General features: G+C 38.6%; 1 protein-coding gene across 4 annotated transcripts; it reads right to left on the bottom strand.

The window, feature by feature from the left end:
• Positions 1-18: 18 nt before the first annotated feature.
• Positions 19-4,562, bottom strand: psmg3 (proteasome (prosome, macropain) assembly chaperone 3). 4 transcript variants are annotated; one of them, XM_060897320.1, is made up of 3 exons: positions 4,538-4,562; positions 407-624; positions 19-307 (listed from the first exon to the last, which is right to left on the bottom strand). In XM_060897320.1, exons 2-3 carry the CDS (start codon positions 614-616, stop codon positions 155-157), a joined length of 363 nt encoding a protein of 120 aa, XP_060753303.1. In that variant the 5' UTR covers positions 617-624; positions 4,538-4,562; the 3' UTR covers positions 19-154. The 4 variants fall into 4 exon arrangements, with proteins under 4 accessions (XP_060753303.1, XP_060753302.1, XP_060753305.1 ...); XM_060897319.1 differs by lacking the exon at positions 4,538-4,562 and adding an exon at positions 1,884-1,999; XM_060897322.1 differs by lacking the exon at positions 4,538-4,562 and adding an exon at positions 1,858-1,884.
• Between the last annotated feature and the right edge of the window lie 11,510 nt (positions 4,563-16,072).

Consider the following 16,072-nt stretch of genomic DNA (forward strand, 5'->3'; position numbering starts at 1 on the left):
ATCCGGGAAATGCATCGGTGGGGAGTAAAAGAAAAACTAATTTATTTAAGCAATAATGAAAGGATTGACATAGAATTCAGAAACCTACATAAATACAGAAGCTAATAAAAATACATTCACAACAGTAATCACTTTGTGGCACAAATTCTCTTGGTCACCAAACTTGGCAGCTTTTGATCATTTCTTTGAGCGTTTTCAGATTTTCAGCACTGCAGTCTTTAAGAGCGAGTCCCAAAAGAACCGGACGATTTCCTGCTTCCTGGCAAACAAATGCTGCGACGTTTTTTGCATAGACGTGCGTAAGGGCCTGTGAAAAAAGAGAAAACAGAAATAGAGTAAAGTGGAAATCTGAATCACGATCCTGAGCCGTGTCCTAACAGATGTATAAGACAGACTGTACGCGTACCTCGTCTTTTCCGAGCAGCACTTTGGTAGTGAGCATGGTCGTGCTGATGTCGCTGGATCTCGAGTCAGGTGATACGGAGACCAGCGTCCCGATCTTCCCGTACTGCGTAAGCACGATGAAGATGTAGTTACTGAACTCCGTGCAAACGACTTGAGTCGAGATCCCGTCGATTGTTTTCTCTGTCTGTCGCGTTTTGATGAGCGGCGCCATGATGAACCCTGTCCCAGGGAAAACATTACGGCTTAAAGGTTAACAAACCCATGTAGGATTTAAGACCTTTTGGTTAACAATAGAAATATCTGAAATGATCAAATCTAACACAACAAGCAGGAAGGTAAACTACAGCAAACATTACTGTGTTAATTTTACCAGCATTAGAGACTCAAAGTAGCTCCAAATTGCAATTAAACTATCCAGAAATGAACTCGTGTGTCTCATACAAACTCTCTACTCCCAACTGCCTTGGTGTTCATCTGATCACATGTAAAGGAAGTGATTAGATAATCCAATCTGATAATCTAATCCAATCTGAAAAGGGTTTAAGTCATGTTCTAACTGTGTAGTATTATTATTAGTGTGTGTAATGTTTCAGCTATAGACATCAGCTGCTATTCTGTCTTCAGTACCTCTACTTTTAGTTCAATTTCTCTTTCTGAGTCAATCGCTCTCTTTCTCTCTCTCTATCAAACTATCATTAGCGCACACACTCACTCTACACACTTTTCTATCAATCTTCCCACATCACTCTCTCACTCCTCCCGTCTTTCTATTAACAACAGTCTCTCAATTATATACCAGTCGTTCTCTCTCTCTCTAGCTATATTTACAGCCATCAATCTACCTGCATCATTCTCACTCCTTCTCTCTTACTACTAATAACACTCTCTCACTCCATCTGATTTTCTACTTCTCTCACTCTCAGATTTCCATCAGTAGCTGTCTGTCACACTTTCTTTCTGACTTCACATTTATGAATACTTTGTCCAGCATCACCAACATGACTTAATTTAGGTACACGATGTATCCTATTCCTGACTCAGGAACTTTCTTTTTACACACACACATTATTTATGTGTGTGTGTGTATATAATGTATATATATACACATTATGTGTGTGTATATGTGTGTGTGTGTGTGTGTGTATATATATATATATATATATATATATATATATATATATATATATATATATATATATATATGTATGTATATATACATACATATATATACATAGATATATATATATATATCTATGTATATATTATAGTTTATCCTGAAAACAGTTGTAGACATTTAGTTCCCATGTCCTTCTGCTAACCGGAAGTGGCCTCGTGTCCTCTAATAAGCGACTGAAGCCTAGCTACTGAAGCTAGCTGCACGCTAACAAATAACAATTCGGCTTAAACCAAACATGACAGATCATTAAATACACAAAATTCACGCCACAGTACGCGTTCATTCCGCCATTTCATCTTACCGTCCACTCGCTTTCTCTAGAACACGTGACGGGAAAAACAAACGCTCGTTGGTCCGACTAACACATATCTGAGCTGAATATCATTTACTCCAACAACTTCCGGGAAATATGATTTGTAGATTTGAAACAGACGTCACGTGCACTACACAAACGAGCGCCCAAAACGTTGCGCATGCGCGCCTCTTTGTCGAATGCTGAAGAAAACGGCATTAATTTGAAACGTTTATCTTTTTATAACTACATGAAAATAAATAGATAAACTTGTAGTAAGCATCCTAATGTCTTGAGTAAATAATAGTCACTAGATTTAGACATTTAAGATTATTTTCCTTATAATAAAGATGCATGTACATAATGTATACAAAATGATTACATTCAAACTGAATAAAGAGAAATAAAGTGTAGAATTATAGGAAAACTGTAAGGTGTGTTATAATACAAGAGAGATTTTTACAACAATTATAATATTAACTAGATTTGTAGATTTGTTGGCTTTGACGAGGCAAGTATTCGCAAAGGCCAGTGCTTTTTGGAGGCGAGTGGACATAAGGGTCAGTGTTACTTTTGGAGGCAAGTGGACAGAAAGATAGGGTGCAAGTGGAGACGAGCATGTGACATCATTCGAATACTCCTGAGGAAGTTCCCCTCATTGGGCTGAGTGTTTTGATGTCACATGTTCATGTGATAATTTTTGATTTTTAACGTGACATCACGTGATGCCACGTGACATCATCAGAATGCTCGTGAGGAAGTTCCTCTCATTGTTCTGAGTGTTTTGATATGTCACATGTCCATGTTGTAAAAAGTTTTTGGATTTTGCATATTTTGGGGGCGGGGCTGTGGCACAACCGAAAGGCCAGTCGGTACACCAATTTAAAACTTTGTTCAGAGTATCACCCTAAAGGAGCTGGCCGAGTTTGGTGTAGATAGTTCAAAAGCTTGCCGAGTTATAAACCTCCAAAGTTTATAATGGGAAGTACCGGTACTCGGATCGCTTAGAAAAGTAAGAGCAACAAACTTCAGACCAGGGTCTACAACATATCCTTTATTTGGTGCATGTGGCTCGAAAGCCCTAGGCCGCATTAAATTTTATAAATTTTTGTCTAAGCTTAAATAGGAAAACAGAATGTTGTCTTCTACAAACCCAACATAATTATGAACGACAGGACACACATATTATTGGTTTATAAGATGTCATAGAAGCTAGTTTGTAAGACATCTTATAAACCATTAAAATGTGTGTCCTGTCTCTCTCTCTCTCTCTCTCTCTCTCTCTCTCTCTCTCTCTCTCTCTCTCTCTCTCTGTGTGTGTGTCTTTCTCTCTCTCTCTGTGTCTCTCTCTGATTTTCATTTTTACTCATTGTGTAGTGCGCCTGTGTACCACACACACACACACACACACACACACAAATGCATTAATATTAGCATTCATTCGGCAGATGTTACAGCCGGAACTACTGTCCAAGCTGAGCAGTTATACACCAATAAAACACAAACTTCTGACCAAACAGATGAGAGAATTCAGTCACGATGTAGTATAAATAATATTATTCCACATTCCACTCAATTATCCCACACATATATTTCATACAATATCAAGTTGATCTTCCTAGAACCAGGGCGCAGAGCAGAAGTATTATTAGACACCGCAGAACTGATGACACACACACACACACACACACACACACACACACACACACAGACACATACATATACAGTGGTGTGAAAAAGTGTTAATTTAAACCTTCATTTAAAAACTGCATGTTGTTTACCTTGTGTTATGTTTGACTAATATTTAAATTTGTCTGATGATCTGAAACATTAAAGTGTGACAAACATATTTCCATACATAACAATACATCACAAAACCCTTAAAAGAGTTCTTTGACTGACTATAAACCCGCCTCTAAGATCCTGTGAGATTATCATGGTGTATGTCATGGCTTGTACCAACCCTCTGTGTCTGACCTGTGCTGTTCCACCCTAACACACCCTTTCAGTCGCTCGGGCTGGTGCGGCTTTTGTTCTCTAATACAGTTCCCCACCCATATTAAGAAACAATGCTTCCACCGATTTAACTTACTGAATTAGCTGTGTTCAAATGCTTGCTTCGTCTTTCACAAAAAAACGTTTGGCAATGTACATCCAAGCAAAAAAAACCCTAACATCCTAAACACTGGAAGACATCTAAGTGTTATGTTTTTATCTCTTAATTTAAGCTGTGTGTGTTGCCGTGTCATCTTGGAGGGTAACAATTTCTTGGGAGGACAACAAATTACACCAGAGCCCAGCGACAAAATATCTAGTTGTCAAGATGAAACAAAGCAAGCTTGACAACAGTTTTCAAGCCCTTCCAATTTCTCCAGCATTAAAAAAAACCTCACTAATGTTCACTTGTCTTCAATTCCTTTCTAGATACTTTATTATCCACTGTGTCGTTTTTCCCTTTAGGCTGTTTTGTCCTGTAAGCTGTTCATGAAACCAGAATATTTGTCTAAAAGATAAATCAATGCCTTTAAAGTAATCCTGGGTTTTTCTCATAATCCTTCAGACTAGTATGTATAGCTTCCTGGTACATTCGTATGGCCGCACATGCAAACATAACTGAACAGGTTTACAGAGAATTTTCCTGAAATAATATAGCTGGGCTTTACATTTACTTATCTGCAGTAATGGCTTTATCAGAGATGCGGTGGATTTGGAGTCAGTTCCTGAGGCTGGAATACACCCTGCATTGGAAACCAGTCCACAATCAGACACCGGTCAACCCTAGTGTTACTGCGAGGTGGACGAAAACCAGCAAACCCACAGGAAACCCAATCACATGGGCACGGAGTCAACATGCATTAAGCAGCGCAGAAAGTTGTCTGAGCTCAAGAGCAATGCTACCTGCTGAGCCGCTGTGCCACCCATGTCGCTGGACTCTGTTGACATTTTTAGTTCCTGATTGCATCAGAGCCCTGGGGAATTAGAGACATTTTTTTCTCAGAGCATTTATTTCAGCTATCAGGATGTAAAGACAGACAGTTTAGCAGAAGTCAGAAGGCAACAAATCAATTACTTAAAAGGGCATTCTGGTATAAACCTGTTTACAGTGCTATTTTTGTCTGTATATTTTATATATGTTATTAGTGACTGAGAATTGGAAAGAAATTAAAAGAGTTTTATTGCTCTTGATTTTCTCCAAGAGTGACATTTATTTATTTATTTAAAGATTTCTGAGGAGTTCTGGGACATTACCTGTGGTTCACGCAGCCACTGTTGACTGAAAAGTGAGTCGTTTGGATCGGTATGAACGTAAACGATGATTTATTAGCAAATTTTGTTTAATTATGCGAGACATGCTTGTTCAACCATACAGTACACAGTATGGACTTTTTTTGTCAAATTCTTTTCCTTCTGTCTGTGTCCTAGAATAGAATCAAAATGGAATAAAAATAGAATTAAAATAAGAGTTTTAGGCAAGAGGAAAGCTAAGGTAAGAAATATATAGAAAATATAACATTATATATAAAATATAAATAAAGGTTGGAAGCAGAAGAAATCTTCAATTTCAAGACTATGAACAAAGTGCATTTTTATTGCCCGCTCACTACATGCTTCTCGCTAATTTTGCCATTGACCACCATCAAAACCTCCATATCAGCCACATAAGGATAAGTAGGGCTGTTTCTATTGTTGAAACCAGGAAACCTTGCTGTTGAGCACGAGTGTTAAAAGTGTTGAAGCAACGCTATAGAGATTAGTTTTCCCTCTGCTAAATCACAGCCACGAGGGCTTTAGAAATTAGCTGATGAACTAAATCATGTGTGTTAAATGAGGTACAACAGTAAACTCTGCTCGAGGGAGTAGGCTGGTGCGTCACAGCCAGGACGAGTGAGTATGTTTACAATGGAGCGCAGAAGTGAAGAATAATATAAAGTCCAATTCTTACCATCCACTGAATTCTAAAAATGTCTATTTTCTACTATTCAAATAATTTACATTTTACCTTTTAGTATCAGCTTCCCAAAGTTGATCTAAACTCCTAACATCTGTAAATTTTATCAGATGTGACAGTAAGAATCCATTTTTCAAAGGAATTTAATTGTTAAAACTGAGATTTTGAATAAAGCTGTTTTTATCTAGACAACATGAGGAATTTTAAAAGATATTTTTATAGCCAGATATAACCAGAGTGAAGCATGGTGGTGGTGGTATCGTTTCGATGGACCGGATTCCTCTCGCCTAGGACCGGGTCTCTAGTCAAGAGGGAATAGAGGATAGCTTCAAATGGTGTGTTATTTCAGCAGGAAACATTTTGCAGGCCTCTGTTAGACAGCTGAAGATGAAGAAAAATTTCACCTTCTAGCCCACCCAAAGCACACATCCAACTCAAAAATGAACAGCTCAGATGAAGACGGATGCTTTGGAACGGCCCAGTCAGAGCCCAGATCTAAATCCTGCTGAAAATCCGTGGAGTGACTTGAAGAGGGCTGTGCACAGGAGAGACCTCTTACAATTTGATAGCTTTGGAGCATTTTTACAAGGAAGAGTGGAATAAAATTGCTCCCCAAAAACACTAAGTGCTGTATTGCAAGCAAAAAGTGCTTTAACAAAGTATTATTCAAGGCGTGCGCATACTTATGCAACCTATTTATGCTTCTTTCCTACTAAAACTTTCTGTTTGTTTTGGTTTTGTTGTTGCTCACCAACAAAATCACATTAAAGGTGGAAAAGAAAGCAGACTGAATGTTTCGCCTTTTTTTTTTTTTACATGGAAAAAAAAAACTCCAGCAGTTTTAACAAGTATGCGTAGACCTTTTTATATCCACTATGGATAACGTTGGCAAGATTTCCTGGTTCCTTGCTGGAAGAAGTAATTTACCATCATTAAATAAAATCATCATCGTCAACAAAATGATCATCTTTCATACTTTAAATACATGGAAGTGTTTATACTTTTGCACTTGAGTTAAGAATTTAAAGTCTCTGTACTTCATATTTTCCCAGCACATTTCTTTTAATTCCACTTTTCTTTGAGTAGAAGATTATTAATGCTGATACAGTTAAAAAAAACAACATATATTTGATGCTCTGGGTCGTTGTTTGGAAGGTCAGAGTTCAAGCACCACCACTGCCAAGGTGCCACTGTTGGGCAATTGAACAAAGCCCTTAACCATCCCTGCTCCAGGGGTGCTGTATCATAGCTGCCCCTGTGCCCCGACCTTAAAATCTCCTCGGTTGTGCTGATGATAAAGGCTCCTATGCCTATTATTACGGTAAATAAGAATGGTAAATATGCATTACTCCAATCAGATTTTGCATTGAGGTTAAAGCTGAAGATTTTTTTGAATTTATTTAATATAACAGTTGTTTAAGTTTCCCAAGTCTGTAAGTCTGTGAGTCACACAATGTGGAGGCACACATTTCTAATGCTTCTCTGACACACATCATTAGCTCAGTAGAAATGTATACATGCATACACACACACACATATATAAATATACACACACACACACACATATATATATATATATATATATATATATATATATATATATATATATATATATATATATATATATATTTGTACCTTGTATACATTTTAGTGCCTGATACACGGGTGTATCTCATTAGTGTGCCATCATCTTAGAAGCTGCCACGCCAAACTGGTACAATGAAACAGCTCACACCTTCGCTGTTGACACTCTTTATGCGTCAGGAACAAAAAGAAAAGAAATAAATCAGAACCAGAGAAGGGTTTTTTATTTATTTATTTATTTATTTATTTATTTATTTTTTATCAATTATCCATACACCTCGAATTCTGACTCTGAGTAGATATCTGTGGTCATAGGCTACACGCTGAGCATGAGTTATGCCATATGTGCAGTTTGACTGCAGCACCTGCGCACACATTTCTGCCTCAGTGAGCAAAATCATTGCAATATGCAAATCCAACAATACTATGGAACATTTTAGGGGATTGACTCCAAACTCAAAATTATTCCCTACAGTAACTGAAGCATTAGAACATTTCCCTGTAATATTTTAATGATATAAACCTCTATCATCTGATGACTCAGTCACATATTTTCCAGTTGAACTTTTGGTGAATGCTGAACAACAGGAGTGATGACATTTTTGAGCTGCTTACCGACGTAGCCCTTTCACTCTGCAGATATTTCTAGAATCGAGAGGTTTATTTTAAGCTTGAGTCACTCTTTTGGAGAGTGCAGCGTAGCTGAAATGACTGTGCTTTTCAAACGATAACGTTTTATTGATTTTAAAACACATACATTAATAACCGGTCATTAGCAGTGATGGCTGCAGTGTCAACCCTGCCTGAGAAAGCTGTGCCTTTGAGGCTTGTTAAAGTCGCTTTGTTAGTGAACTTTCAATCTTTGAGTGACAGCATCGACCATCCCCAGGGCTGCGGGGTGTCCATAAAAATGTTAATATTTAATAAGATTGTAATTGAAGCATATTTAAGTAGATGAAACTGTTTTTTTTTTTGAGTAGCACTGCCTCTTAGCTACACGTCGCTCCAAACCCTTCACATCATTCACTGTGTAATGTTTTTCCCTTCTGTTTTTATGGATTTTTTTGGGTTTGAATCTTGAATATGTGACTTAATTGAAATGGAGAACTACGATACGGATGATAACTGAAACCGTCCTCTTCAGGTACGCTATAGCAGGTAGGTTTTCATCTGCTTATACACCTGATCAGCCATAACATTAAAACCATTCACAGATGAAATGAATAACATGGAACAATGATTCATTTTGGTACAAGGGCATCTGTCAGTAATGTATTCATTGATAAAGAATTAAAAGCACTTTTGTTCTTCGCTCTGCCAAATGCCATAAATGTAAATGTAAATGTCAGTAGGTGGGATCAATTACGGTACGCAAAAAAAAAAATGAACAGTCGCACTTCTCAAAATTCATGTGTTGGAAGCAGGAAAAACGAGAAACTGTAAGGATCTGAGCGATGAGTGATGGTTCGATGTCTGGGACAGCAGGTCTTGTTGTGTGTTCCTAGTATGCAATGGTTAGTATCTACCAAAAGGAAGAATAACCGGCGGACCGGACACAGAGTCATGAACACCCAAGTCTCACTAATGCAGAGAGAAGGCTAGCCTGCCTGGTACTATTCCATAGAAGAGTTACTGTAGTACAGATTTTTAAAAATGTGAATGTTGGCTCTAAGTGAAAGGAGTCAGATCACACAAAACATCTCAGTTTTCAGTTTCTGGGGCTGTGTAACTGTAGAGAGGTCAGAGTGACCATGCTGACCCTTGGACACCATTGAATGCACATACAATGAGCACATGAGCATCAGAACTGGACCATGGAGCAACGGAAGAAGGAGGGCTGGTCTGATGAATCATGCTTATTTTTATTTAAACGGCATCGTACACATGGGTCCTGGCATTCATGTGGCTGTTACTTTGACACGTAGCACCTACCCAAACGGTACAGAATTCTCTAATGGCAATGTTCGTTTTCAGCAGGATAATCCCTTCTACCATGCTGCAAAAATTGTTCAGGATTATGTACAGTATGCAGAGATGGATTAATGAAGGGAGGAAAGCAAGCAAGTTTATATAGGTTTAAAAGGACCTCTTATATGGTCAACAATCACGGTTTCTGAATGAAAAAAGGTCAAACAATATACAACAAAAACCAGAAAAAGTGTTTAAAAATAAAACAGGGATTCCAGATATTGCCATGACAATAGATACAGAAGTACCATGCAGGAGCCTAATTAGTTGCTGTTGTTAACTTCTTTCTTACATCAGCACTCTTCCACCACATTAGCAGTAGAATGAATCACTCATGATCCAATAAAGTCTATACTGTACAGAGATGCTGATTTAATGACTGGATCTCACGTTATGTTCAACTAATTTGCACAAAATGAACTTTTTTTGTTTTACTGAATCTCACCATGCTTCTCATTACCTAAATCGTGCTTCCTTGTTTCTTTTGCTTGTTTTCTTTGCTCGCTTTCTGTTCTTGCTTCTTATCTCGTCTCTCAGTGAGGAAGCTGAGAAAGGAAATGAGCACGGGAGGAATCGAATACTATTATAGTGATTAGCTAAGACATTCTTGCTCGCTAAATTATCACTTTAATAGTAACAACAGCAACAATAATATTAACTAGATTTGTAAAGTTCGTCATGACAAACTTTGATGTTGGCTTTGACGAGGCAAGTATTCGCAAAGGCCGGTGCTTTTTGGAGGCGAGTGGACATAAGGGTCAGTGTTACTTTTGGAGGCAAGTGGACAGAAACTTAGGGTGCCAAAACATTTGGAGGCAAGTGGAGACGAGCATGTGATGTCATCTGAATACTCCTGAGGAAGTTCCCCTCATTGAGCTGACTGTTTTGTTATGTCACATGTTCATGTTGTGCTAATTTTTGATTTTCACGTGACATCATGTGACGTCACGTGACATCATCAGAATACACGTGAGGAAGTTCCCCGCATTGTTCTGAGTGTTTTGATATGTCACATGTCCATGTTGTAGTCCAAGTTTTTTGATTTTGCATATTTTGGGGGCGGGGCTGCGGCGAAGGAGGAGTTTCCTAGATGCTCCAGGAAACCAGTGTAGATGATGTAAGATTGGTGTAATGTGAGTGGACTTATGAGAAGAACGAGTGAGGCTGAGTACTTTTGAATGGTTTAGATTTGGATGGTAGCCCAATGGAAAAGGCAAGACAGGATATGATAAATGTGGGCAGTGAATTGAGGGACAGAGACACTGGAGAATTTCTTGCAAGATGTAGCAGCTGAGGTTGAGGTAGAAGACAGTGCACCGATTGAGGACACAGAGTATCACAAGGCATTGATACTGTAGATGTTACGTTTACAGGAAGGACAAGATTAAATGGTATCATGGGGCATTTACTGCGGTCATCTTCACTTGAAGTGAAATATATCATGAGACCATATGAGCATTTCAAACGATATGTGCCAGAAGACATCCAGCCAACATGAATATTTACACCATGCAAAACCCTGTAGCAGGTCTCCACCTGGCTGTGGGTGCGATTAGATTGCCAATAGTGTCCATGTACTGGGATGCTGGAAGGGATAATGACATTTTTAAGGACACTGTGTTCTGTGATAGATTCTTCCAGCTCTGGTCAGACTTGCGTTTCCATCAAAAATTTGGAGAAACCATCAGAAAACATTGGAGTGTTCTTCAGAATACGCTCACTCTACAAAATGCTCGCAGCTTCCTGTGGAGGAAAACATATGTGTTGATGAACAGATGGTACCATTTCGTGGACCTCTGTCTGTCAAGCAATACATTAAATCCTTTTAAACAAGGACTTTATTTCTATTTGTACCTGAAGTTTTTATCATTAAGATTATTGTTTAGGTTCTTCTTATTAGATATTTAAGAATTTTTTTTTAATAGAAAAAGAATTTTTTGAGGGGGATTGTGACCTGTAAATCCCCTGTGTATCCTCGCTTGGTACATCTTTAAAACGCTTCAATCGATTTCTGGGTCACGGACTGAAGGAGGTCGGATCTATTCTATCGAGCTAATGTAAAGAAACGTTCACATAGAAACTATTTTTTTCATCTTGTAGGAGATGATAGCTGTAATAAGTAAGTTTATTTACGAGTCTATTGATACTAAGTCAGTGTTTCTCAATCATAAAGCCAACTTTTTTTTCTAGGAAGAACTTCTGTCCAACTTCTTACTAGAATAAGTAACTCTATAATACATTAAACAAGTCTATTATATTGCTGAGAAAACCAATTTATAAAACTGTGGGTTGTGATTGTCAGTTATTTTATAGAACAGTTCCTGTAGGATTTTGTCGTTTTGCGACCGTAGAAATTAACATAAAATCCACGAAATCGTACAATATTTAATGGAGTTTGAGATTTTTCAGAATCACTGAAGATTTTCTGCAGATTTGGGTCAAGACGTGTCGTGTGATATCAACACGCGTTCAGCCACATCCTTCTTCCATTCACATGTGTGGAACATGAGTACAGCTATCATAGGATGTGGTAGCTTAGTGGTTATGGTGTTGGACTACCTCTCAGAACCAAACTGCCACCACTGGGCCCCTGAGAAAGGCCCTTAACACTCAGTTGGATGTTATTCACAATAACTCTCTCTGGTGTTTATAACAGGTTATAAATCACACTCTCCAGTGTCTTTTCAAATGAGGATGAGGTTCACTTTTGAGTCTGGTTCCTCTCAAGGTTTCTTCCTCTTCCATCTAATGGAGTTTTTTCTCACCACAATCGCCTCAGTCACCTCAGTCTTGTTCATTGGGGATAAATACAAACACATTTAAATATAAGTCTAACTTTTGTTTTGTCTAACTTGAACTTTTGTATAATATTTATCTTTGTATTATACATCTATTGTACTATATTTCTTATGTTCTGTAAAGCTGCTTTGAGACAAAGTCCATTGTTAAAAGCGCTGTACAAATAAAAGTGAATTGAATTGAAAGTTGTATAAAATGACATAAAAATATAATTCGCTCTGGATGAGGTTGTTTGCCAAATGCTGTAAATGTCATAGAAAGTCATGATATAATATAAAATATAGGAAGAATCCTGTGTTTGTGATTTCACCCATTCTAGTACAGTAGTTATAGATTTTTATTAATCTCTTTTTTTGCTACTTACGATCTGAAAAGCCTAACAGCTTCAAATTCATTTGTCATTTTTATTTTGTCCTACAGGGTTTCAGAACATTTGCACTCTACTGAATCTCACAGCTCTGTTAATCACCTCTTTCGTATCGAGCAGTGAATTTTAGGTGTGAGGATTTGAGTGGGGTTTGTGGGTGGCAGTGAAGAACCGGAAGCTATATGCGTGTGGCGCTGCTTCACAGTTTGACACCTTGCTCTACTGTGTTTCTCGTTGCAGTTGCCCTGTGAGGTTATACAGGAAACCGCTGAGCTGCTGCTCGCTCTCGACGTCGTACATTATACACAAATGATCTTGTGCTCAGTGGTCAGAGTGAGCATGTGTGAAATGACTTCAGTCAGAGAGTGAGAAACATTCGTTACGAATCAAAGACCTAGTAGAAGCAAATGAAAGGGATTTCAGGCGTAATCTCCACATAGGAACACGGAATGTTTGTACTGAAAATCATGTAAATTCTCAATTTGTTCACTGAAAACCCTGGAGCTGGGTTTTATTTCAATAGCAGTGGCTTTTTTTTAGGGACCCTATTGTTGCTGGGTTTCCATTGCATCTGCTAGTTAATACATTTCTCCATGTATCAGATGTATTCTTTAGTTATAATTTCACTACTCACACATTATTGTTACTCAGTGTTCACTTCTGCTTCCACTTTTGCTCGGTCCATGACTGGAACTCATCCACCGTAGGACTGTTTAGGTGAGGTCGTATTTGGGTGGCGTATCATTCTCAGATCTGCAATGACACTTGCATGGTAGTGTGTGTGGTTCTGGTATATTTGGAATGGCATCAGTGACTAGGTTTTGTAAAAAACTAGCGTTTTTCTTATACAAACGACAAACATACGCACTGCGTTACAGCTTACATTTCCATTACACTTTTACACGAGTCATTTTTTTGGTTGCGCTTGCTGATCTCAAGATCTTCATTAGCAAAAGATAAATAAAAATACTTGAAAAATTACTAAAACTATTTTTTTTCTTTTCTTTCTTTCTTTCTTTTTTTTTATTATTACTTTTTTATTTGCATAAGTAGCACCAGGGCATTCAATTGTAGTGACAGTATATATTTATCTATTTACTTATTTATTTCATTTTAAGTAACAAACATTCATCTAAGTGTGAACTGCAGAATATTTAAAGGTAGAGTCTCCGATGGGCACGGTGGCTTAGTGGTTAGCACTTTTGCCTCACACCTCCAGGGTTGGGGGTTCGATTCCCGCCTCCGCCTTGTGTGTGTGGAGTTTGCATGTTCTCCCGTGCCTCGGGGGTTTCCTCTGGGTACTCCGGTTTCCTCCCACGGTCCAAGGACATGCATGGTTGGTTGGCATCTCTAGTAAATTGTCCGTAGTGTGTGAGTGTGTGAGTGAATGAGAGTGTGTGCCCTGTGATGGGTTGGCACTCCATCCAGGGTGTATCCTGCCTTGATGCCCGATGACGCCTGAGATAGGCACAGGCTCCCCGTGACCAGAGAATAGTTCAGATAAGCGGTCGAAAATGAGTGAGTGAGTGAGTGAGAGTCTCCGATGTTTGAAAGCCAATGTTGACATATAAAATCAACAAAACAAACACGCCCCTAACCCAAATGGGTCCCGCAACTAATGGAAAGAAATGTGTCTTTATCATAGCTGAAGGGAAGAACAATATGATTGCAGATAAACAAAAAAGTAAAAATGACACACAAGCATAATCATGCAATTTACAGATTGGAGTTTCCCGAGTCAATATCTCCTGAGCTAAATGCTGTTACTACACAAAACGCGGTTGTAGCTGCGTCTCTACATTACTACGATAGAAAAGAGGTGTTATTTGTGTAGTAACAGCGTTTAGCTCAGGAGTTATTGACTCGGGAAACTCCAATCTGTGAATATGCGACCAACTTCCTGCTCCTTCAGTTCTCTCCAGCGCTGGAAAGCTGATCCTATATTAACACGTCCTACTTCTTGCCTTATCGTAAGCCTTTCTTCATTTTCTTTCTTTGTTTTTATCCTCCATGTCAATGTTAAAACCGCTTTCTGCTGATGTCACACATGCGCACCGAACACTCTCTCCGCACATATTGACAAGACCTGCCCCTTTCTGCTCATTGGCTACACGTTTGTTTTGATTTTTTGTTTAGTTTTCGGCCCGACTCAGTTTTCTGAAGCATTTTTCAAAAATCGGAGACCCCACCTTTAATTAGTTCAATTTTTAATCAGTTTTTAGGTCAATGTTTGGATTAAAAAAAAAATACTGACAGTGACAACCTACATATTTTTAAACCTTGGAACTCTATAGTAAATAACCATGGTAATTATTCCAATTACTATAAATCAATATGACTCAATTATTAATTATTAAGAATTAAATAGCTTCCTAACTGCACAAATCACTTCAAAAAGCTTTTGTTTTTGGCAGAATGTCACGTTATTAGGAAAATGTCATAACATATTCATATTCCATGTCAATAAGTGAAAGGAGGCGGAGCACAGGAAGGTGGGCAGGACCTGTTGTATGCTTTAAATCGTTCGAATGATGTAACTGATTACATTGTGAATAGGAAAGCCTATTTTCAGATGTCAGTATCACTGCGGTGCAATAAAAAAAGTATAGCCAAATAATATCTTGTCAGCAGTTGTTTTATTGTGGTCTTCTTTCAGTCAGTAATTCCATCCATGCAGACTGGCCACTTTATTAGGAACGCCACTGGCGTACATCAACCAATCAAGTGACAGCAGTGATTAAATTTTGTTGCTAGAGTTTAAAAACTTCTTTAAATAAATGATCTCAGTGGCATGGTGGTTGATTTCATAAACTCTGTCGTTACACAGAATGGTGGAGAAAACAGAAAGCTTGAGAACAGAAAACAGAAAGCTAACCCTGAGCGGCAATTCTCTTGCTGGTGAAAATGTTCAGAGGAACATGACCAGACTGGTTTGAGCTAACAGGAAGGCTATGGTGACCCACACAGCCACTGTTTGCAACCACGATGAGCAGAAAAACAAGCAACACATAACATATTAAGTTAACATACCTTATAAGCTGATGGTCCACAGAAGCAGAAGACCACATCAGGACCCTGCTCCTGTCAGTCAAGAACAGGAATCGGAGGCTCCGGTGGGTGCAGGATGACCTGAACTAAACAGCTGAAGACTGAATAAAGACAAGGTGACATTTTTCCAATCATGAACCGTCCGGTTTCAGTGAGCCTGCTTGTCTTGTACTGCTGTCAGGTACTGCTCTGTAGATGGCAAACTTTCACAGAGCCTGGTTCATTTGACAGAGTGTGTCATACTCACAGAAGCTTTTCTTTTTCTTATCTAGCAGTGAGCTCTACTGCTTCACTGACTTATTCTACAAGATCTGAGCCTTACATCTTCCTAAAAAATAGTTGCCACGTCTGCACTTTCATCGTAGGCCCTGCTCCTCGTTTCGTGCGCGTTATAAAGGACGGGCTCTCGGCTGTGTTCATTCTCTCGCTCTCTTTTCTCTTTCTACCTTTCTCACTCCCTGCCTGTCAATCCCCACCTCCCAC

This window comes from Tachysurus vachellii, chromosome 21 (genome assembly GCF_030014155.1).
Source record: "Tachysurus vachellii isolate PV-2020 chromosome 21, HZAU_Pvac_v1, whole genome shotgun sequence".
Taxonomy (NCBI): domain Eukaryota; kingdom Metazoa; phylum Chordata; class Actinopteri; order Siluriformes; family Bagridae; genus Tachysurus; species Tachysurus vachellii.